The sequence below is a fragment of the Schistocerca cancellata genome, chromosome 4, assembly GCF_023864275.1.
Source record: "Schistocerca cancellata isolate TAMUIC-IGC-003103 chromosome 4, iqSchCanc2.1, whole genome shotgun sequence".
Taxonomy (NCBI): Eukaryota; Metazoa; Arthropoda; class Insecta; order Orthoptera; family Acrididae; genus Schistocerca; species Schistocerca cancellata.
The window spans coordinates 612,824,219-612,848,508 of NC_064629.1; the positions used below are offsets into that span (position 1 = coordinate 612,824,219).

At 39.6% G+C, this 24,290-nt stretch overlaps 1 protein-coding gene across 2 annotated transcripts in view; it reads right to left on the bottom strand.

Moving 5' to 3' along the window:
- Window positions 1–360: 360 nt before the first annotated feature.
- The window catches only part of LOC126185223 (plastin-2), a 203,630-nt gene continuing 179,700 nt past the window's right edge, over window positions 361–24,290 (bottom strand). For both annotated transcript variants that reach the window (XM_049928103.1, XM_049928102.1), the window contains exons 11-12: window positions 23,847–23,948; window positions 361–5,235 (exon numbers count right to left, since the gene is read on the bottom strand). In XM_049928103.1, coding sequence (XP_049784060.1) covers window positions 5,062–5,235; window positions 23,847–23,948 — 276 coding nt within the window. In that variant the 3' untranslated portion in view covers window positions 361–5,061. The remainder of the gene's footprint in view (window positions 5,236–23,846; window positions 23,949–24,290) is intronic.

Here is a 24,290-nt window from a genome sequence, read left to right on the forward strand (position 1 = left end):
TTGCATAATGACACACACACACTTGCTCTCACTTTGCTAGCAAAACTGGAACTTCTATCAAGATAGTACATCCCTGTTGATCTGTAGTCCAGTGTACATGTAAGTTCAGTGTAACTGCTCCCTCATACAACTTGTGGTACATCTCTAAATTATTTAATCTTTATGACTTGTTCACTGTTGGATTTTTATCCTACACTTGGCTTCAGTAAGTGCAGACCATAGTTGGTAAGGGAGATGACATGTTACACTGACAGGAATGTCAACTGAACGAGAGAGAGAGAGAGAGAGAGAGAGAGAGAGAGAGAGAGAGAGAGAGAGAGAGAGGGGGGGGGGAGGGAAGAGTATATAAAAGGTCAAAACTTCTGAGTAAAAAAAGTTACTTTATTAATTTTAACTATAAAAAAGAACTAGCTACATCTCTAGCTGCTTAACTTTAATGTAACTGTTTAAGTCTCATATATAAGGCATTCCATAAGTACTGCAAGTCTTTTATAAAATAAGAAAAATTAACATACAATAAAAATTTTAAAACTGAAATAAATACAATTTTTTATTAATAAATTTTTTACTAAAATGAAACATCAATTGTAAAAACATACACTTTTAACAGTGTTCTCCTAGATTTAATAATTTGTGAATGATTTATGTTTCAGGATAATTATTTCCTTAAATACAAATATTTGTATATTGTACAAACTTAATGTATGAGTTACAAACATACAACAGATAGCTTAAGATTAGATGAAGTTCAATATCCAGGTCTCTTGCAACTTAGTGACAATTCATTCGAAATCTCTGGTAAAGGCCGAACATAGAACTTCTGAAAAACATGGAAATGTGTGTACGTGGGAAAAATTCTACATTTATTTATCTATCAAATGCCACAAATGCAGTCTTATAGAAAAGAACTTTATCAAAATGGAACTGTTTACCAAATGTTTCAAGCTACTACTAATAATGCTATACAAAAATTAGTAGTCCTTTATATCAGTTCAGCACACTGTTTAAAATGACCTAAAGCATTTCATTATTTATGATTAATACAGAACACAATTTTAAATGCAGCACTGACATTTATCTCAGTCTTTCATTTTATGGTTTGACATAGGTTACAAAAATATGTTAAGTGGGTTTGTCACCTCTATAAAACCTGTAAAACTATAAGTAATTTCCCAAGTATCAAACACCGAGGCAACTAGTCACCGGCACAACTGCTAGCTTGTAAGGTAATCAAGTTTTTGGTCCTTTCTCAAATTCAATCTTACGACAATTTTGCTTTAGTTAACTAATAATTTGTGAATACCAAAGAATTTTTTTCACTGCTGGATACTACACAAATATTTATGAAGACCATACACACAATAAAGCAAGGCTCCCAAAACCTTGATGTTTAATTTCAACAGAGCCAGTAGGAACCTGAAAAGGACTTGCTACAGTCAATAATTGTGACACACTTATGGAAAGCATTTCCATGTCACAATGAGTTTGACAAGGGTGACTGTTTTACAAGCCAAATTTCTCTCCCCCACATATTCACAGCCCAACATGTCTTGTTGAGTAACCAATTTCTTTCTTCACTATTGCACAGATTTTCTATCATCATTCAAACAGGATCTCTCTCAACTAATATATACTAAGGCACTTTCTCATTCAAACTGCTTTATGGGGAATAAGGGATGCTACTGTAACTTCAGTGTGATACAACCTCTCATAGTTAACTGAAACTATGCAGAAAATGCAAAACAATTATTTAAATTCAAGTAATGGCAGTTTTCTTCCAACATCCTGACTGTGTATCCATGGACTTGATTCAGCTAGTCATCCCATTATGGAAATTATGGCCAGGATTGATTATAATCCTAACTGTCAACTTTTTAACATAAGACAGAGAGAACTTTAAAAAGTAATAATGTTGACAAAGTTTTCTGTTACTAACTTATGTTGTTAAATGTGGACAGTGTCACACTACCTACATTTAGGATATAGCAATTGACAGTAGTAATTATTACCGTTTCACGACTTGTCTAGTTGGTGAATCACTCACTCACTTTAGTGTAGTAGTAGTAGTTGCAGCAATAATAATAATAATAATAATAATAATAATAATAATAACAGACAAGAAGTAAACTTGAAAATCTTGTTTTTTCCTGACCATGAGAGTTTATTGTCTTAAGCTCAGGATATTCTGTTAAATCATCATCGTGACACTCCAAGATAGATACAAGTTATTAAACAGGGTAATAGATATTTTGAATCCCTGTGTTCTAACTCTGAACCTGAAGATAAAATGACTGAAAATTTCATCTACACTTTGGGAAAGATGATGGAAAAAGTGGAACGGGCTTTTAATGTGGGACCACTGGTTACTGCAGGATTCCAGTTTCCTGTCAAAAATACTGAAACAGTGTTAACAGACCAGGATGGGGGGGACAACACGTTCCAAACAAAGCTCAGATGTACTGTTACAGTTTCGCTATTGGGAAATGATGTGAGGTCAACATTTCAAAACTACAAACTGTTAAGTTGAGAAATTAGACTGTAATACTTTCATATGCTACTCACTGAATAATTACAGCATGAAAAAATGAGTATATCAACAAATTTTCGTCATACAACTGCAAACTGATTCCAAATGCATTATGTGGAATTTCATTAATGTTGTTATCTGTCCCTTAATCATATCGAAGTTAGATGACTTACAAATATTTGAGTTTATATCTCTACAGAAACTTTCAGAGAAATACTGTTCATCATCCATTTCGTATACTCTTCAATCTCGACAATTAATTTAACAATTTTTTGGCAGTCAGTGCTTTACAATAATAAATCTCAAGAGTGTTTCTATAGTTTCAAGCTTTGCAGGACATTACAGATTACAGAAACAATCAAGAATGATTCAACCTAAAAAGTAAACACATGGCATATGTTTATGGTCACCAATGGAGCATGAGATGACCACAGTTACATTGATTATTATACTTTCTCCTGAAAGTAATTAGTGTGTAAATAATAACTGCAAGTAAAACAGCAGAAGTCTATGGAACTTTCAGGAAAGAAGTGGTGTGAATCAAAAAAAGTGCCACCTCACACAGACTGCTCACAACTCTGACATGATTACAAAAAAATTAATTTGAGCAGTAGAATTAAAAATGCAAGAGAAATTGATGAGGAAGCTCAAGAAGCCCGAACATTGTGAAATGACAATCAGGTAAAATTCAACAAAGAAGTTGTATCATGACAGTAAAGACAAATATGAAAAACTATTTTTTATAGCAATAAAAGTCAAGAAAACTGTAAACTGAAATGAGAATACAGTCAGAGCCAGGAGTATTTAAAGTTGAAAAACTTACAGGATCTCATCATCTACAGCGAACATTTTCGAAAGACTACGTTACAATATCGAAGTAATCTAGTGTCTATATATGTTGCATACATCATTGACGTTTTACACAGTACACTGAGATAAAGGGTGAATCATTACTATCAAATTCTTTTGCAGCTGAAAGCAATACAGTGGGAAATCAATAAAGGAGCAGGAGCAGCAGCAGGAGGAGGAGGAGGAGGAGGAGGAGGAGGAGGAAGAAGTCGGTGGTAGTACCATTACTACTATTTTGACTGACCACATTTCAGGAAAACTGTGGACGTATCATCAAAGTGGACAGAAACAGAAGAGAGACACTACAATACAAATCTGTAATTAATATGCGAAATCAACGTAAAAGTGATTTTTGTCTTGTATTTTCATCCTCTTCCACGTGAGTACATAAAATAATGTTCCTTCATTAGCGACACTTTCACATAATAATCTTAAGCTCAGTGTAAATTTTGGTAACACAGAATTTCATAATTAGTTTAAAATAATATTATTGACAGTCATATATATACTGATGTTAAAACCATCAGATACAAATTGTGCCCTTTAACAATAGAAACATATAATCACATACAGTGCCTTGGTAAACTACATAAATGGAATGTCATGGACAAAATTGTCTAATTTATGTATTAGTCAATGAACAACTTTCTTTATACATCAAAATACAGATGTTAATATGGTTACTAGTCCTCACTTGGCACAGCAGGCGTCATTTTATACATTGTATGGTACTGTATGGAAACGATATCAAGACAGATTTACCATCAAATGAATAAAAATGCATTTTTGTGGACAAATGATAGTTTTGAAAGCTATATTCAGGTAAGCATCCTGCCAAAAATTATGAAGAGAATATAGCAACGTAAATTGTTTTGTGGTAAGTTTATGGAATAGGTTACCACATTATACTTTATTTCTACAATGCCTCTTGGCCAAGGTGGTCTAATAGGTACAGTACTAGACTCCGACCCTGGGTGTCCTGGGTTCAATCCTCGATAGGGTGGGGGATTTTTCTTTGTTACAGTCTTTCCAAGATGCCCCCACATCTATTCGCCTGCTATAGAACGAGTACTGGGGATCTTTACAATACAAGAAACCCAGCATCACACGTTCAGTTTCACTTTTGGATATACTGGGGCTATCTGATTACATTGAAGGAGTGACCCTTTACAATGGCTGTGTATAAAATATATTACAAAATATATATATATATATATATAAACTACAGAAATGAGGTAACTCATTTATGCAGTCTGAAGTGTGTCTTCTGCCCATTCAAAATATGGATAAAGTGAGAATATGTTCACATTACCACTCAATAATGCTGACAAAAATGTTCTCTCACATAAGACAAAGAATAAGACCACTAGTAAAGAACTTTCCCATTATTCTCTGTTATCTGTTATGAGGACTTCAATGTCTAAATTTCCTCCCCACCTCTCATCCTGTAAGAACAACATTACATTTTTTTTAAAAAATGTGATGAATATTGTACATTATCACTGTATCATCTTTTTACTTTGACACACACATACACACAAATACTTTTTCAAAGATGACATTACAAGTGTTTGTATACAATATGGAATGAAATATAAACTACTTTACAACCATTCAAAAATAAAACTTTAGGTACTTTTGCAATCACAAAATTCACTTACAAGCGCCTACTGATAGCTATAAACTTATGAATCTTGTTTAACATCCATGTTTGGGATGTAATCCATAGCCATAAGGCAAGCAAAAACAGTCATTATCATTTTTGGCTTCACTTCAGTAATGTCTTCTGGAAGCGCATACACTCTCGCTCCTGTCTTCCTCGCCATAGAAATAGCATATTTCGCATTAGCCAAATTGTCCTGAAAATAAATGTGTGTACACAATTACAAATGTCGATCACAATGCACAAACTAATAATTAATAACATGTACCAAATCATTCACAAAAAATGAACAAAGTACAAAATTTACAAAAGATCATGTAAGAATGCAATGTAGAGAAAAAACAAAAGTTGTCTTCAAAAATAATAGGAAACCCAACGTTTTTGGGAACAGAATCACACGGAGGAAATTACTGCACAGAATCAAGTTGGCCTACAAAACACATGGCAGTGTTTTGTATCCATCAGTGCAAGTACACACATATGGACAATGCAGATAAACAGACCCACAAGAATTCCACTGAAGGAAGATTACTGATCATAATTAGTTTTAAGTTTTTATCTAAAGATTCACAACTATATAATACACACCAACTTCTTCTATGTGCATACTTAGGCACAGGTAACAGGACCAATTGTTTTGACGGCTCTACGTCCTACACTAGCAACCATGCAGTTTCATATTATAAGGCAGTTGTTGGGCTTACAAGCATTTTAGCTGGTGCCACAAGTCCACCAATAATATGGAAGGAAAACACACAAAAAAAGAATTGCCAATTTTAGTGACCTCTTCAGGGCAACTGAGTCTCAAGGTGGTTGGACGCCATTTAAATAAAAAAGAAAGGAAAAAAAACATATTTGACCTCATTTATAAAACTGGTAACTGTGACTGTGGTTGACTAGTCTCTAAATGGGCTAATGAGAAGCATCTATCACTGTACTGCACTGGTATTTCATCAGTCAGTTTAAACTGACCCAACTTTCACACATTTCAAAGGATGCTATCTAGTTGCCTCTTTGGTACTTCTGATGTGGTGCACTGCCATGAAATTCACACAGGCTGCTCTGAATGTGCAGCACTTATTGTGCACCTGCAGTCATTTCAGCCAATGCATTCAAATTGTACCTTAATTCTTTGTACCCACTGACACACACAACTGTTTATATATTCCCAACTATGTTACAGTTATCTAAGATATATTTTACTTTATTTCTGTATCACACTCCATATGTTATTCTCAGACGCTCCATCTCTAATTAATTTATTGTGATTGTCAATTTAATTTACAATTTCCATATATTCTGATGTTTTACTATACATAAATCTTCTCTTACGTCGAGTGCAATTTTTAATACTTAAATACATAATTATATGAATTACAAATACCAGCATCGCACAGTTTCATTTTGTTCGTACTGCCCTCCTCCCACTGCTGGTTTGCATAGGCAGTAATTCAGGCAAAAGTCATTACATTTCTGACATGTTAATGCCAGTGTCTGTGCCTCCTTCAAGGTCTTTGAGGATTTATCTTTCAACAATGCAACAAGACAATCATGGCAGGTCAGAACAGCATGGGAGACGTGTGAAGGAAATCATTATCTAGAAACACTTATGTCCTCCTTATAACATAAAATGCAATGAAATAAAATATGGTGCACAGATACTGATACACCACAAACAATGTACACTGGTGGATCCTCTCAGCACAGGAGGTGCCCACGTGTCAGTGGATAGTGTCCTAATTTCAGTCATGTCAAAGCCACTTTTTTTTGTTTCTGTTAATATGGAAACACTGTTGCAGTCACCAGCCTGAATTTATTATTTTGTTCTTTGGTTGGTTTAAAGGCGGGAGAAGGGACCAAACTACGAGGTCATCGGTCCCTTGTTCCTAATAAAACAATGCCACAAGCATGAGAATAAAATGGACAAAACATATAACATGAAATAGAAAGAAAGGAAAAGCCCCAAGAACGAATGGAAGGCAACGAACACTTAAAGGAACAAAAAAGGAAAAGAAAACAACAGAGAGATGCTAGAAACAGAAGAGAGTAAAACATGAAAGCAGATTACAGTGGCTGGCCAACCACGAGAATAAAAAGGGAAAGCCAGTCACTCTGGAACACATTAAAACCTCCACTCTAAAAGCACTACGGTGGAAGACACAGAGGGACAAAAAACATGCACTAAAACCTACATAGAAGTATAACAACCCACTCTCATGGAAAAAACGTAAAACTAAAGCTGTTGTGGAGGAATTGTGGCCCAACACTGAAGGCAGAGTGCTGAGAAGTTAACAGTCTGCCGCAGAGCGGCTAAAAGTGGGCAGTCCAGCAAGAGGTGGATGAGTGTCATTTAGGAGCCACAGGGACACTGAGGTGGGTCCTCGTGACAGAGCAGGTAACCATGTGTTAGCCATGTATGGCCAAGGCGTAGCCGGCAGAGGACAACTGATTCCCTGCGAGATGCCTGCATGGAAGACTTCCATTCTTAGTCTCCTTAATGACACGCAATTCGTTGTGCGTGCTGTTATGCCATTCCGTCTCCCAAAGCCAGAAAACCCTGCGGTGTAAGACAGAATGCAGGTCAGCTTCGGAGATGATGATCTCCAGAAGCGGCTTCCGTGTTGCCTGTTTGGCCAGCCTGTCATCAAGTTCATTGCCAGGGATTCCGAAGTGTCCTGGGGTCCACACAAACACCATGGAACGATGGGACTGTTCCGGGGGCAAAGATGGACTTCAGGATGTTCGCTACCAGAGGGTGGTGAGGGTAGCACTGGTCGACAGGAGAAATGACTCGCCAGGGCATGAGCAGTGCTCAAGAGCACAAGATATGGCCGCCAGCTCTGCAATGAAAACACTGCGGCCAACTAGCAAGGAGTGCTGCTCAATATGTCCTCCATGAACATATGCGAAACCTACGTCACCATCAGCCATTGAGCCGTCAGCGTAAACCACTTCAGTGCCTCGGAATACGTGTTAAGAATCGAGAGGAAGTGACAGTGCAGCGGTGGGGTTAACGGACTCCTTAGGGTCATGCAAAAGGTCCAGACGAAGCTGCGGCCGAGGCGTACACCATGGAGGCGTACGTGAACGGGCCACAAGTAGAGGTGGTAAATGGAAGGACTCCAGTTCAGAGAGAAGGGACCGCAAGCGAACCGCAATCCTTAGCCCCGATCTGGGCCACCGATGCGGGTGATGGACTCCCGTGGGCGGGAAAAGGAGATGGTAATTCGGATGCTAAGGGGAACTACAAATGTGTGCTGTGTAACTGGCGAGCAGTTGCGCACGTCTGATCTGCAGTGAAAGGACACCAGCCTCCATCAGTACGCTGGTCACCAGACATGTCCTAAAAGCTCCTGTCGCTAATCGAACCCCACAGTGGTGCACAGGGTCGAGTAAATGCAATGCTGAAGGCACTGTCGAACCATAAACCACACTCCTATAGTCAAATCGGGATTGGACAAGGGCTCTGTAGAGCTGCAGCAGCGTACAGCGAGCTGCACCCCAATTGGTGTTGCTCAGGCAACGGAGGGCATTGAGGTGCTACCAGCACTTCTGCTTAAGCTGACGAAGATGAGGGAGCCAAGTCAATCGAGCATCAAAAACTTGTCCTAGGAATTGATGTGTCTCCACTACAGTGAGTGGATCATCATTAAGGTAAAGTGCGGGTTCCGGATGAACGGTACGATGCCGACAGAAGTGCACGACACACGACTTTGCGGCTGAGAACGGGAAGCCGTGGGCTAAAGCCCATGACTGCACTTTGTGGATGGCTCCCTGGAGGCACTGCTCAGCAAGAACAGTACTGGAGCAGCAGAACGAAATGCTTAAGTCAGCTGCATACAGAGAAGGTGAGACAGAGGGCCCCACAGCTGCTGCTAGACCGTTAATGACCACTAAACATAGAGAGAGACTCAATACAGAGCCTCTCACTGACACACAATTCTTCCTCAAAATGTGGTAATGGCACCCAGGGGACAGCACAGGATAGCACATTACTTTCCTTGCAAGAGTCCCATGGTGAGGGGTCTCACTGCTTATTTCTCTGGATTCCTAAATTGCCCAGTATCCACCAGAAAAATACTTCTGCCTCTTGCCGTTACAGTATACCATCTGGTTTCTGTACAAATTGTAAATAGCCTTTCGCTCCCTGTATTTTACCCCTGCCACCTTTAGAATTTGAAAGAGAGTATTCCAGTCAACATTGTCAAAAGCTTTCTCTAAGTCTACAAATGCTAGAAACGTAGGTTTGCCTTTCCTTAATCTTTGTTCTGTTCTAAGATAAGTCGTAAGGTCAGTGTTGCCTCACGTGTTCCAGTATTTCTACGGAATCCAAACTGATCTTCCCCATGGTCGGCTTCTACTAGTTTTTCCATTCGTCTGTAAAGAATTCGTGTTAGTATTTTGCAGCTGTGGCTTATTAAACTGATTGTTCGGTAATTTTCACATTATAACTAGATATTTAATTGATGTTACTGTGTCAAGCAGCACAATACTAATGCTGTATTCAAACATTAGGCGCTTGTTTTTCCTATTCATCTGTATTAACATATGTTTTTCTACATCTAGAGCTAGCTGCCATTCACCACACAAACTAGAAATTTTTTCCAAGTCATTCTGTATCATCCTACACTCATTCAACGATGCCATATTCCATACACCACATCACCATCCATAAAGAGTTACAGATTACTGCTTACCCTGTCCGCCAGATAATTTACGTATATAGAAAATAACAGTGGTCCTATCATGCTTCCTTGAGCCACTCATGATGATGCCTTTGTCTGTGATGAACACTAACCGTCAAGTACAGCATACTGGGTTCTATTACTTAAGAAGTCTTCAAGCCACTCGCGTACCTGGAACTACTCCATACATTTTTACCATTATTAACAGTCAGTGGTGTAACACCATGTTAAATACTACAGATATGGAATTCGCCTGTTCTCCTTCATCCATGGTTCGCAGGAGCTCACGTGAGAAAAGGGCAAGCTGAGTTTTGCATGAGCGATGCTTCCTAAAATGCTGCTGATTTGTGGACAGAAGCCTTTCCTTCTCAAGCAAATTTATTATGTTCAAACAGAGAATATATACAAGGATTCTGCAGCAAACCCATATTAAAAGATATGGTCCGTAATTCTTTGGTTATGTTCTTTTCCCCTAATATACACAGGAACCACCTTCATTTTTTTTCCTATCACTAGGGACTTTGCACTGGGTGAGAGATTGAAGATAAATGAAAGCAAAGTAAGGGGCCAATGCTCTAGTGTACTGAACTGAGATTCCATCCAGACCTGTTGACTTATTTGCTTTCACATTTCAGTTGTTTCTCTACATCAGCGGTGCTTATTACTATGCCCTCCATATGAATGTGTGCCATGGTATATTTGTACGACTCTCCTGCATGAATGATTTGTTAAATGCAAAATTTAAAACTTCGGCTTTACTTTTGCTATTTTCTACTGTCACACCAGACTGGTCAACAAGTGACTGGATAGAAGCCTTATATCTACTTAGCAATGTTATGTAGGACCAGAAACATGACTGTGGTAGTTTTTGTCAGCTTTGAGCAATAATCTTTTTAAAGGCACACAAATTTCTGTTAACTTTCACCTGCGTAATTTATTCACAGTCTTTTGAACTAGAAGTGCAACAGCCTTTGCTTTCTCAACATTTTTCATATTGTGTTGTTACACCATGGTGGGAGTTTTTCATCATTAATCCACTTACTTGGCAAATACTTCTCCAGAGCACGATTTACAATCCATCTGAACTTTGACCTTAATTGATGTACCTCCATCATACTGGAACTAAATGATGTCAATTCATTGTCTACGTGGGCTGCTAACAACTGTCTATATGCCCTTTCTACCAGACATACTCTCCTACCCTTCTTAATTGATTTATTAACTTCGGTTATTAAGCCTCTTATGATGACATCATGATCACTAATCCCTGTCTATACTGATACCCTCGATTAGATCAGGCCTGCTTGCAGCTATGATAGCTAAATTATTTCCATTGCATGTGGGTTGCTGACCAAGCTGCTCGAGACAGTTTTCGGTAAACATGTTCGAAAGAACTCCCCAAGCCTGCCTGTCTGCACCCCCAGCAGTGATTCCGTAGACATCCCAGTCTATACTTGGTAGGTTAACCCTTTGACTGCTGGGAACATGTAAACTCGTCATGCCTCGTTCTTCCCCTGGCGTACCTGATGTGTATATGTGCGACCTTGGGTCTTCCCTACAGCGCTAAGGACATGTTTACGCGTCCCGCGCCACCGGCCTTCCCACCGCTAGGGATGAGTTTAGGTGTGCCGAGTCACAGCTATTCGAGTGCTAGAGACGTGTATACACGCAGAGCTGTCTTTCCGCCGTGCTCTTCCAGTAACTGCTCAGTGGTCTGACTGTATAGTCAGAGAGTGCATAAATGTTTGTTGCTGTGTTCCCTCTTTGCAGACTTCGACTTAGACTCCTGTATTTTTATCAGTTTTCTTGTTTTCTACATGAGAAATGCCACGTCGCCGTGCTTGCACAGACAAAGAAATCCTGGATATTCTCACTAAGAGTGAAAGTAAATGTGAATTATCTGACGTTGCTAACAGTGATGAGTCTTCAACAGACTCTCGAAGCTGTAGTCCTCAGCCCTTTACATCACAAGGGAGAGCAAGAATCACAGTCAGCAGTTCCTCTGAATCCGAGGAATCAGAAAGTGACAGTGAAACAGTTCGGAAAAGAGCACGCGTAAGTGACACATTTGACTGGAAAGAAACAGATTTCCAGCCGTTGAACCATTACTTCAATGACTTGAGTTCTGGACACAAATGTCAATTAAATACTGACCCAAGAATTCCTTCATTTTTTGTGAATCTTATGTCTCAAAAACTGTTGCAATTTATTGCAGACAAAATAAATCTTTTTTATGTTTACACCAGAGAAAATACTATAGAATCTGTGAATTCTCGACTGTCTAAGTGGAAAGACACTGGATTTGAGGAAATGTATTGTTTTGTTGCTGTTTGACTTCTAATGGCACAAATTAAGAAGTCAAAATTAAATGATTATTGATCCAGAGATACACTCTTGAACACACCAATTTTCAGTGGCATTATGTCCCGAGACCGTTTTTATCTACTTCAGAGGACGTGACACTTCAATGATAAATCTGCAAGTACTGGAGGCGACAATAAATTGGGACTATTGTTGACAAAGTTCGTAAGACGTTTCGTAATTCATTTCGCCCACATCACAAGCTTTGTATAGATTAAAGTCTCGTGCTGTTCGATGACAATTATCTTTTAAGCAGTTTATTCCAACCAAGCAAAGTAGATTCGGAATACAGAAATTTGTACTGTGTGACTCTCAAAGTGGGTATATTTTAGATTTTATTGTATATACAGGCGCAACAACAGAAATTGGGTTCCACAATTTGGGTAAAAGTGGCAACGTCGTGGCAACTATCATACGACCATATCCTATATGTCGATAATTTGTACTCCAGCTCACACCTGTGCCTCTGGCTTCACAACCATGGAACAGCCGCATGTGGCACTGTTCATAAGAATTGGCGCAACCTGCCAAAACTGTAGAAGAAATTAAAACAAGGAGAAACTGAGTTTAGGTCTAGTGACAAGGTCCTTGCTATCAAGTGGTGCGATAAGAGAGGTGCACATGATGACCACAAGTCACACAACACAAATGGCTGAAATGGAGAAGACTGACAGAAATACTGGTGAAAAAATAAAGAAACCGCAATGTATTGTAGATTACAATTCGACTATTGGTGCAGTTGGCTGTTGGGAAATGTCACTGAGCTCGGTGCGATCAGTGCGTAAGACTATGAAATGGTATAAGAAATATTTTTTTCACATTCCGGATTTGTGCATTCTAAATGCTCATGCTCTCCGCCAGTCGGTAACAGGGCAAAAAATGGAACTCGCAGAGTTTCACTTTTCTCTTGTAAGGGAGATTGTAGAAAAATATGCCACAGAATGGAGAAAAGCTGGTAGGGGAAGGCGCTATGATGACGAGAATCCTCTGCAATTCACAGGGAGACATTTTCTGGCTGTTATCGTGAGTGAACATTTGCAGAAAATTACACTAACATGCAGACACATGGTTTGCATGAAACAGAAAGTGGGCCGGGAAACTAGATACCAATGCAAAACTTGCAACGTTCCATTATGTGTTGCATCCTGCTTTGAGACTTATCACACAAAGAAGCATTACTAATTATTGGGAACTAAATCTGAGAAAATTTATTGATGCTTCTGAATGAATTACCAACAAAAATGCAAATACATATATAAATCTATTTTTAACTTTGCCAGTACCGGTCCAAAGTCCGGATCAAAAACAAGGACGGGAAATAGACGCAACAGGTGTAAAATTATTCAAACAAAACCTGACTTATTCATATGTAGCAGTTTACTGGCAAATGAATGGACTTCACGATTGAGATGGCGCAATCGCTGAACTGTGGCAAATGTGATTAGGCCAAGTATAAAAAAAACCATATATTAATCTGTGCATGATACATTTAAATTATTAACACGTAACATGGCCAGTTATATTCTTTTATCCTTAGTAGTACAAATGTAGATTACATTCGATCTACTTGTACAAAACATGTTTTCCATAACTGATTTAAATGCCTTTGATCAATGAGAAACAACATGCCAAAGTCAAAACTCTTTTCTCAGTGCAATTTTTCTTGCTATCTTGCCTCTGTTGTTAGCCAATATTGAAAATTAAACTCATTGTTCTGAGGGGCTTAAAATTTGTTGTTCGAATGAGACAGCCTTTGAAGCTGTAACAGAAAATGGTACTTGAAAAACAAGTATCAAATATACCCTGTTTTCATCTTTTCATAAAAATCAACATCCTTTCGACTAATTTGTAGATTACTGGAAAATAGTGGGGGAATAAAAATTTCTATTCCTTATCATTGTGCAGTCAATCTATTGCACTCTAAATTTCATTTTCATCATGCATTCACACTACTAGATATGCTAACCTGAAGTTTACATTGTTTTTGGGCCTGATTTTTGCACCCAACTTTCATTCCAGTTGTACAGTTTGGTATGTTTTACTAAGCATAGTTTTTTAGCAAAATCTGAACGAAAATACCGCATTTTTGACGTTCCTACTAAATCTCCAGTTTTGCGCTTAATTCATTCAGTGCTGAAAAGTGCTATGGAAATGAAACTTTCTATTTAAGAACCTTGTGTTGTTAGGTTACTATGTGCCAAGTTTCACATTCCTCATAGCATTAGTTCAGGAGATGCAAGAAGCCAAACTTCAAAATTCTTTCGGGCGCCTATTTTTTTGGCCGATTTACCCACAATTTTCTAGCTCAATATAGCTCGTAAAATTCTTTTCATTATTATTCTTAAGAGAATGCATAAAGTTGTACAAGATGGCCAAATTTTATTTTTTACAAAAACTATGGTCCGAGATATTACAGCTCCAAGTCAGCAAAATTTCCCACTGGCTCTGCACGAGTCGTATTCAGCCAAGAAATTTTCAGGACAGGGCGCGTTGGGCAGTGGACTGATGCGGTCCCAGCGGCGACTCTGAGGGACGGGCACGCAGCGCAAGTACACTGATTACGCCTCAGGCCGCAGCGCGCCAAGCAGGTGACGCACCTTTTGGTTGAGGGCCCTCAATGTGGCTCCAAACACAGGGAGCCTGGTCGACCCCAGGAACAATGCTGCAAACTGCAAGCTCCACTTGCACCCCCACAACCAAGGCCACCAGTCTTCACCACCTCTGCCACCCACCTGTACAAACTGAGGACAGCCTCAGAACCCAAGTGATACGCATCGTCGGTGGTAACGTGTGTTAGAATTTGCAGTTGACTGAACCCTGCATGCTCGATAGCCACAGACAAGGCATCCTCCACATCTCTGATTCACAATGCTTCATTCCTCCAACGTATCTAACAGTGGACTACTCGACATGCCTCGGCAGCCATGGCCTGAGGCGAACACTACTCTACTCTTCGAATAAGTGTAAGTGTTCAAATGTAGTACCCCAACTTCAATACCCTTAGTGAACCACTTTTCAAATGACCATACACAGAAGTAGATCTGTGGGTAGGTCGGCACAGGAATTTCTAATGCAGTTGATCATGCCTTCATGACATGTTGGCACTTGCTGGTACACCTTATCTTTTAAATATCCCTATAGAAAAAAGTAAGGCGACCTAGCAGGCCAATTAATACAGCCACCTCTGGCAATCCACCGAAAAGTGTTAACATGGTCTAATCCCTCCTGTGTAACGTGCTGGGCAACATTCATGCTGAAACCACATATGTTGTCGAACTTCCAGGGCAACTTTCTGCAGCAGCAGACCCAGTAGTTTCTGTTCCAAAAATGTTCGATATTTGTGTACATTCAGTGTGCTATCGACAAAATATGGACCAATGGGATTCTTCCCCATGATTCCACACCACACATTAACCAAAGAATGACGTTAGTGGTCAACTCGGGGATTTTTCTCTGCCTGGGCACTAGGTGGGCTGTGTTATCATCATCATAGTCATCATCATCGGTCAAATTTCCATAACCAGTGGGGATTCTCTAAACACCAGTAATGCACGAGATGGCCACACAGTGACCGAACAATTATCATCATTGCAAGTGATAGCTGTACCCTTTATTACTTTAAATGAAAAGAATCACTGGGTACAACTGCTTCCCTATGGAATCAGACTCGAGGTTCCATATTTAACACTGTGTCTCACTCTAGACTGTTAATCCAGGTTTGAGCATACAGAATAGGTCCCCCGATACACGAGTTTCTCTAAGACTTCAGAAGTAATAGAACCCAGTATGTTGTCCTCAATGGCGAGCGTTCATCAGAAAGGGTATTGTCAAAAGCACCCCAGGGAAGTGTGATGGGACTGCTCTTATTCTTTATGGACATGAATTGTCTGACAGATAATGTGAGGATCAATCTGCTGATGATGCTGTAGTGTATGGAAAGGTGTCATCACTGAGTGACTGTAGGATGATACAAAATGAAATTTGTAACTGGTGTGACAAATGGCAGCTACCTCTAAATGTACAAAAATTTAAGGTAATGCAAATGAGTAGGAAAAGCAATCTCATAATGTTTCGAATACAGCTTTAGTAGTTTGCTGCTTGAGACAGTCATGTTGGTTAAATACCTAGGTGTGATGATGCAGAACAATAAGAAATGGCATGAACACACAAGGATTGTACCAGGGATGGTGAATGGTTAATTTTGGTTTACTGAGAGACTTTTGAGAAAGTGTCACTTGTCTGTAAAGAAGAACACCTATAGAACACTAGTGCAACCCATTCTTGAGTACTTTTCAACTGCTTGGGACCTCCATGAGGCTGGATTACAGGAAGAAGACATTGAAGCAATTCTGTTACTGGTAGCTTCAATCAACATTCAAGTATTATGAAAATGCTTAGGGAACTGAAATGGAGGAAAGGTGACAGTCTTTTTGTGAAGCATTATTGAGAAAATTTAGAGAACTGGCATTCGAAGCTGAATGCAGAATGATTTTACTACCGCTATCGTACATTTCGATAAAGGACCATAAAGGTAAGAGATAGTCGAGATGGAACAGACACATATAGACAGCCATCATTCAACAAGAACACAGATTTCAAATGTGTGGAAGAAGAATCAGAACCAATTGCTGCAGCATTTCTTCCCGCTAATTACTAGGGTTGTTTTGGAACGCCACCCAATGAAGATTTCAAGAAATTTTTCGACAACACTCTATAACAACATGTTTGTGACGAGTCAGGAAAGTACGTTATATTTCTTGGGAAGCCTAATCCAAACATTACCGTGGAAGAGTTGAAAGTCTTGATTGGCATTTTACTTTTAACTGGATACAACTATCACCCACATGAACGATAATTTTGGAGCAATGATGGTGATCTAAAGAAGCAGTTTATAAAGAGAAAACCACTGAGATTTGGATACAAGGTTTGGTCTTTATGCACACAAGCAGGTTACCTAATAAATTTCAAAACTTATCAGGGTACAAATCCACGAACAGTTCAAGAGTATGAAGAAAGATTTGGAAAATCGGCAGCTCCACTTGTGACTATGATTGACGAGTTTGAAACGTATGTCCAGCAACTCCCTTTCTCATTTTATTTTGATAATTTATTTACTGGATTTCCATTGTTAGTGGTACTGAAATCTCTTGAGTTCTCTGGAACAGGAACTATCCACGAGAACAGAATTCCGAAAAACTGCCCACTTGAAAGCAAAGCAGTTCTAAAGAAAAGGCCAAGAGGGTATGTTACTTCTATCAAAATGGAGGATACTGGTATAATTGTCACCAAATAGTTAGATAATGCTATTGTAAATTTTGGATTGATATAATACGGAAAGAATCCCGTTTCACTGGTGCAGCGTTATTCCAAAGAACACAGAAATAAAATGAGTGCTAGCCAGCCCTGTGTTATCAACGAATACAACAGATCAATGGACTGAATAGACCTGAATATAAACTTTTATCGAAATGGGAATCGTGGTAAAAAATGTTGGATTGCATCTTTACATGATTGGTTGATGTGCGCAAGCATAATGCACATAGAATTGCCCACCCTACCATATCTCACTTAGAATTTCACCGCCACATTGCTATCTACTACTGCAATCACTATGGAGAAAAATCAAAAGGCCCAGGAGGCAACTGTGCATTGCAAGATATACCTTATTAAGATCTACGTTATGATGGACTTAACCACTGGCCAGTTCCAATTGAGAAGAAAAGGAGATGTGCTGGTGGAAACTGCTCCACAACTGACCAAAGTCCATGCTCAAAGTGTGAAACTGGACTATGCATAAAATGTTTTCTAAATTACCATTTAAAAAACGTACTGAACACAAGTAAAATATTATTTTATGTTCATATTTCATGCAAATAATTAAATTTCTTATGTCTGTACACAATAGCTAGTATGGAATGAAAAATGCATTGTACTCTTATTTTCCTCTGTATGACCCAGCATTGCCATATGGCAATGTATTGTTAGGAGAAAGTGAGAAGCGTGGGAAAAAAAATTGATAGTTTTTAGTTACAGGCTTCTCTCTAGTTATGGTTACCAACATTTTTCGTCTTTTTTTTTATAAACTAATTAGGGACATAATGGGTTAACTGAACATTTGTGTGTTATAGCAGATCACTACATATTTTGTCTGGTCTTAGTATTTTATTACGAGCCACAGTTAGTTTGGTTTTAACTCCTCCGAACTAAATAGGCAGCTGGTCTGTTCAGTGTTACTGAAGCTAAGATCCTACCATGCCACATTCTCTCAGGTAATTCCATTTGCATTGGAATGTGGGATCTTGACTGCTATTAGATATTATTTGTTTGAAGTATTTCACAATTGTGTTGGCTAAGCTTCTGGTGTAAAGGGGCTCTGTCTTATTTAATAACGGGTCAATGTATGGCACGAAAGTGTGAGGCCAAGAGTGGCACAATATTATTCTCAATATTTATGTCCAGGATGTGTCAGTTAGAACTCTTCCTTCATAGCAAACATGTCGGTACTCTATGATGTAGAAATCATGTATTGCAACTAAGTTGTTTGCCTTGCAAATCATAAGCAGAAATTATGCAGAATGAACTAAACAAGTCTGAAGAGTTACCTGTAAACATTTCAACAGATCAGGGGCTTATTCATGGCAGCAAAGATTTGTAAACCACAACAACTAATTACATATTAAACAAGTGAATTGAATCATTTATCATGTACACATGTTTTCTGTGTACGAGCCCACCATGTATGCTCACTGGAAAGCTGATCTGCTCTTAACTGCCAATTCTGAAACTGCTGCAAGTATGCTGAACATTTCTGCTGTTTGACAATGAGGTATTCAGTGTATCCTAAACAGTTGGAATTTCATATCACAAAGTACCACATGGTGCTTTAATATACATCCTCCAACAAACTCCCTTATCTTTTGTAATTTACTTTCTTTCATTTCTTTGCACACATTTATTGTGCAAATATACTTTGACTGTTGGTGTCAAATGGTTAATACAATGGAAGACTTTGGCTTTTTTGTCTCATTGATTATGTAAAGAGCTTTTACACAAGCAATGCAGAAGGCTGCTAGGCTGTAAGCAGACGGATTGCAATGGGACTTCACAATGTCACCCACCTGCCCCTGACGGCTTAATGGCATTCCTTTGTCCACCATGGGACTTAATGTCTGGCAGGTTTTGCAAATGACTTCAGGAGCCCTGTAGTGTTATGTTCTACCATGTCCTAGCTGCTGGGTTTGTGTTTAAATACAGCCAGGTATTGAAAATTACTCAGTTGATTTTGTTTAACATCTATTCAGCTGGCTTGGTGTCAGGTGCTGATGTATCTGGCAGACGGGTCCAAATATAGAAGTACTCACACGGATGCAAGTCCTCTACCATTGCCCAAAGTAGATTATCAGCAAGCACAGGAGAGCAAAGGGACCGGTCAATGCTTGTGGATGGCCCATTTGCAGTGTTAACAGTGTGTCACTTTCTCTGTATTGAAGATGTAGAGATCTTTTGACAAGGATGATCTCTCCGCTGCTTGAGCTTTGGGTCAAGGGTATGTAGCACCTCACTGCATGCGATGCACATGGAAATCTTCCAAGGAGAAGAAACAGATGGAGGAATTAGTGAATGAAGTTTCCAATGGCCTTGTTATCCACAAGTTGATGAGATCAGAGATACAGGGTGCACAAAGTTATTCTTCGTGGCGTGGAAACCTGAACAACTGCTTCAAGGTGGGTTTTGAAGGTAACAGACTAAGGAAGGCATGCATTAAGGATGAAAATTTTAACTCCATCTTTAGGTAATCCTCCTTATGCATGGTGCAACCTTAAAGCACAGGGTTGTCTGAAGGTTTGAATACATGCCTTGTACACACAAGCAGAAGGGCCCACTCAAGGTAAAAAGTCTTACTTGTTCCATGTGTATATTAAAATCTTTCACAACTAATTGCATTACAGGATCCATTAATTAGAGAGCTTCTTTTCGTTTCCCACTTTTTTTTATGGTGGTACATGTAGGGCAGTCAATGGACACACAGTAATACTTGCCACTTTGTCAGCGTGTTTCCAGTTCCATTTCAAAGCAATATTGATCAGTCAACACTAACCATCTCTTATCAAATCGTTCTACGCTGGGTTTCTTCAGATTTTGTGTATTTTGGGCACAGAATTTGGCTTTTCTGTTGCGCTTCATGCTGTTTGAACTGCTTTGTAGGTCCAGTTGCGTGTATGAATTGTCTCCGCAGTTTGATAGCGACCTCCAGTGGAACTGCTTTAAACATAGCCATAGGTTTAATGACACTGACATTTTATTGAATGGGAGCACCAACAGCACAAAAAAAATTGCAAGGTTGGTTTCAGTCCTAAGATCTTCCTCAGGTGTACACAACTGAAAAGCAAGAGTCCTTTTGTCATTTGGAATGCTCTGAAAACACACAACTGGAGCTGCCATTCAATAAAATTAGTACTGGTAGCTGCAGAAGCCCTCCAACTACGAAAAAATGTAGGACAAAATAACAAACATTGATATTATTGAGGCCAGGATAGCAGGCCTCTATGGGGGGTGGTAGGGTCAGGAGGCCAGTAATCCATCACCCTGGGTGGGGTAGCAATGGAGTGGTAAGTCAATGCCTGGTAGCCATCTCTTACAACCCGAGCCGAGGTCGCATTATCAGGAAGTCGAGTGAAGAGCGGGTTTAAGTTATCCTGTGGAGCAGCAGGGTGCTAATGAAACACCATTCAATTAAACAATCTTTCATTGGTGGGAGTTTTACAATTGCTCCATCTTCTTCCTGGTGTTGCCTCGCAGTCGCCCTGCTGAGTCTGTGCTGCTTGAAACAGCAAGGTGGCACTTCAGTACCTGGAGAGGAACTTGCTAGGCGCATGTCCTGCCATTGTCTGTGGCCAGTGATGTGGCCCGTAAGAGTGTGGCAGCCATGTGTGTCTGCAGCCTGGCATCACTGTGGACCTCTGCTGGAGCCTCAGCACTCTCCACGAGTGAAGTTGCGCTTACGATCAATACCGGAATACTGCATATCCCTGTAGTCAGTTGTTGAGATGGTGAAAGACTTAACAGCAACACGGAGGAGAGACCGAGTGGTGGTCCCAGCATATTCCCACTAAGGTGGCTCTAATACTGCCCCAGAAGTCCCCACTCCCTATCCTCAGTCAGTCACCATTGTGATCAGCAGGACTTCAACTTGCCTAACAGTCTCCTTCAGTGTAGCAGTGGGCTACAAGTTGGCAGCAGCTTGTAGACACTTGTTGAATTCACCGAAACAGACTGCAAGTTAACAGAGCTTGTTTTCAATTGGTATCCGTGATGCCGATGGAATGGCTGCACTCTGAGATTGAGACTGAGCTTGAGGGGGACAGAGGTTTTATAGCATGCAATGACACGATGCCCTCCCGCCACACTGGTGACTGAATTTGTGCCAGTTTTCTGAGCCTCTCAGCTGCTCTAGTGTTTAACTTCAGGGTTTCAGGATGTTCTTATGACGTCTCTAAGTGGTGTTGCTACATTTAGCTTCACTACAGATGGTGTTCTGTCCGCTCCACATTGTTGCCAAAGTTCTGAATCAGTTGTTCTTGGCTTTCATCTCACAGAATCTGATGAAATGAGTGCATATCTTGTTTGTACTTCGGGCCTCCTGTGCTAACATTCAGTTATGACACTGCTGCCTAGTCAGTAGACAGGTCCCATTTAGTGACATCTCAGTCAGTGTCTAACAAAACTTTATTGCAACTACAATAATCATGGTGATGTGCTGACAAAACAGCACCATCAAGATGTAAGTGGCACACTCCCTGCGAGGAGGTGTGGCTGTGTGCAGATGGTATGACAGCTTGCAGCATTGTGCAGCCAATGGGTGTTGGTGGCAGCAATCGTGCAACCATGCTGATCACAGTAGTGGGCAGCAGCTTGCAATTCAGACTACGGACTGCTAAGCAGCACAAGATGGGGCACGCAGAATCACACCATGGTTCCAGTATAGATGAGACGGCTCACAGCAGCAGCAGTGTCTATCCAAATGAGCAGAGGCAGGAAGCAAGGAGTTTGCTTAAATGGGTGATGGGGGGGGGGGGGGGGGTGGGCAGTGACACAGGTAGGCCCACAGGTGTTGTTGGAGGGCACCAAGTCCGCAGCGTTGGACTCACCAGCAGCAAGGCTGCTTGCTGCAGCCAGAAGCAACAGAATCCAGAGGTGGAGACTGAACAATCCACGTATATTCAGACTTGCAGACCATCCAAATCCTACAATGCAACAGGCATTTAACAACTGTTTGATATCTAATGCATTAGATGGAATGGAAGAGGATGATCTGTATGAAGAACTGAGCAAGAACGAACCGAGTGACAGTGATTCAGAATTATCTAATTGATATTTGAAATATTTTGTAAAGTTTGTATTATAAATCTAATAAAATTTTGTTTTATATTTTTGCTCTTAATTTCACAAGTGTTGCTCGTCATACATTTGAAGACTTCACTAAACACCTACTATGAAAAGCAGACTGGCAAAGCCTCTCAGTTCAATTTCTGTCAATATGGCTGACACCATGTCTTTGACATTTTCCTACTACTGACAAAAAAGTTCCAAAGAAATGTGAATCATGTACTCTCTTCACCACACAAATAATATGAACGCAAACATTACACCATCTATTCTTCCACATTCACTGATATATCATCTAAATCGTGTTCACCTAACAAACTCGAGTGAGCCAACGGCCAACGTGGAAGAATACACGTATTATGTAATGTTTTCATTCATATTTTTCTTGAACTGAATAGCGATACAGTCAGAAATGAAGCACGGCAACTGACTTCTAGTATCAATTTTTGAATCTTAAATGACTAGAAATTCTGTGCAGACAAGTTATGTGGTTTTAAATGTTTGAAAGAGTAAATAACATTGCTTAAGCTCAACTGCTAGGCTTACAACTTGGACCAAACTACTGTAGCTGCAGCTTTATCCATTCTATCTAATTTGTATTTCGTGTTAGGAAGAACCAACTTTATTTCGACTGAAGTGTAGCCTAAAACGGTCCCCCCACCCCCGAAATTCAAATCCCATTTTTAGGTCAGTGGCATATGTATGCTACAGGTCTATACAATTCAATCAGCCAGGTCCACACTTGCGCAAGTAAGCCTCATATAACCGAGTTTAGAATATTCTCCAGAGAGTGCTTGCTAATGATTGCTTGGCCTCAACAGCCATTCATTCCATCAATATACAGCACACCTTGAGAACTTTTTTTGTTTGTTTGTAAATAGAGGTTTTGCAGGTGACAGTTACTTTGGATACTAGCAGGTGGTTGGCTGTGCATGCTGTTTTGAACGGAGAGCTGTGAAATAGCAACCTTATTCATTCGTGTAAAATTATGATACTAGAAGTCCACATGAAAACGATTAAGTACAAGCCCTAATGCATATTTGCAACATGTACATTTTCCAAGTTTCAGGAATAGAAGAACAGCGAGTTCTGTATCATTCTACACTTTACTAGCCCTCACAAGCAGGAAATAAAGAATGCAGATTAATTGCACGGTGACAACTTGGCAACAATGTACACACTTTGCCTTGAAAGGGAAAAAATGCATTGTTACATTATACAACCGTACTCAAATCTGTTTTCTGCACACAAAAATCTAAATGGTAGCACTGAATACATGTAATACAGCATTAAAGAATATTTTGTAAGATGACATAACTTATCCTCACACAAGCATGCCTATTTTCTCACAGTTGCTCGAGCAGATAATCCTTACCTCTTCTGTGCCACCTTCTCGTACTAAGTCATAGTTAATAGTTCCTGGTTTAATTGCATCAATGAGGTCAATCACTACTCTTGCATCTGCTAAAGATGAATCCTGTAATGTAAACAAATAATAAGATCCTCTGCTGAAATGAAGTACAAAGAAAAGTGATTTTGAACATTGTGCCAACAATGATTATGCCATTACATACAGTTAAATTTATTTTATTACTGAAATAAGTTACTTTTATTTCATATTGACCATTTGATAACATACTGCACTCAAAGTCTGCTATCTGTCGCACTTTCGTCACTCCATTTATGAAATTATTATGTGGTAAAAGTAACTGCTGCTGCCTCAGCAGTATCTATAATAGTAGTATGGGCATAGATACAGATATAATGGACAGTATAATTTACAGACATTAAGTCTGCCAGGTAGAACACTTAGCAAGAC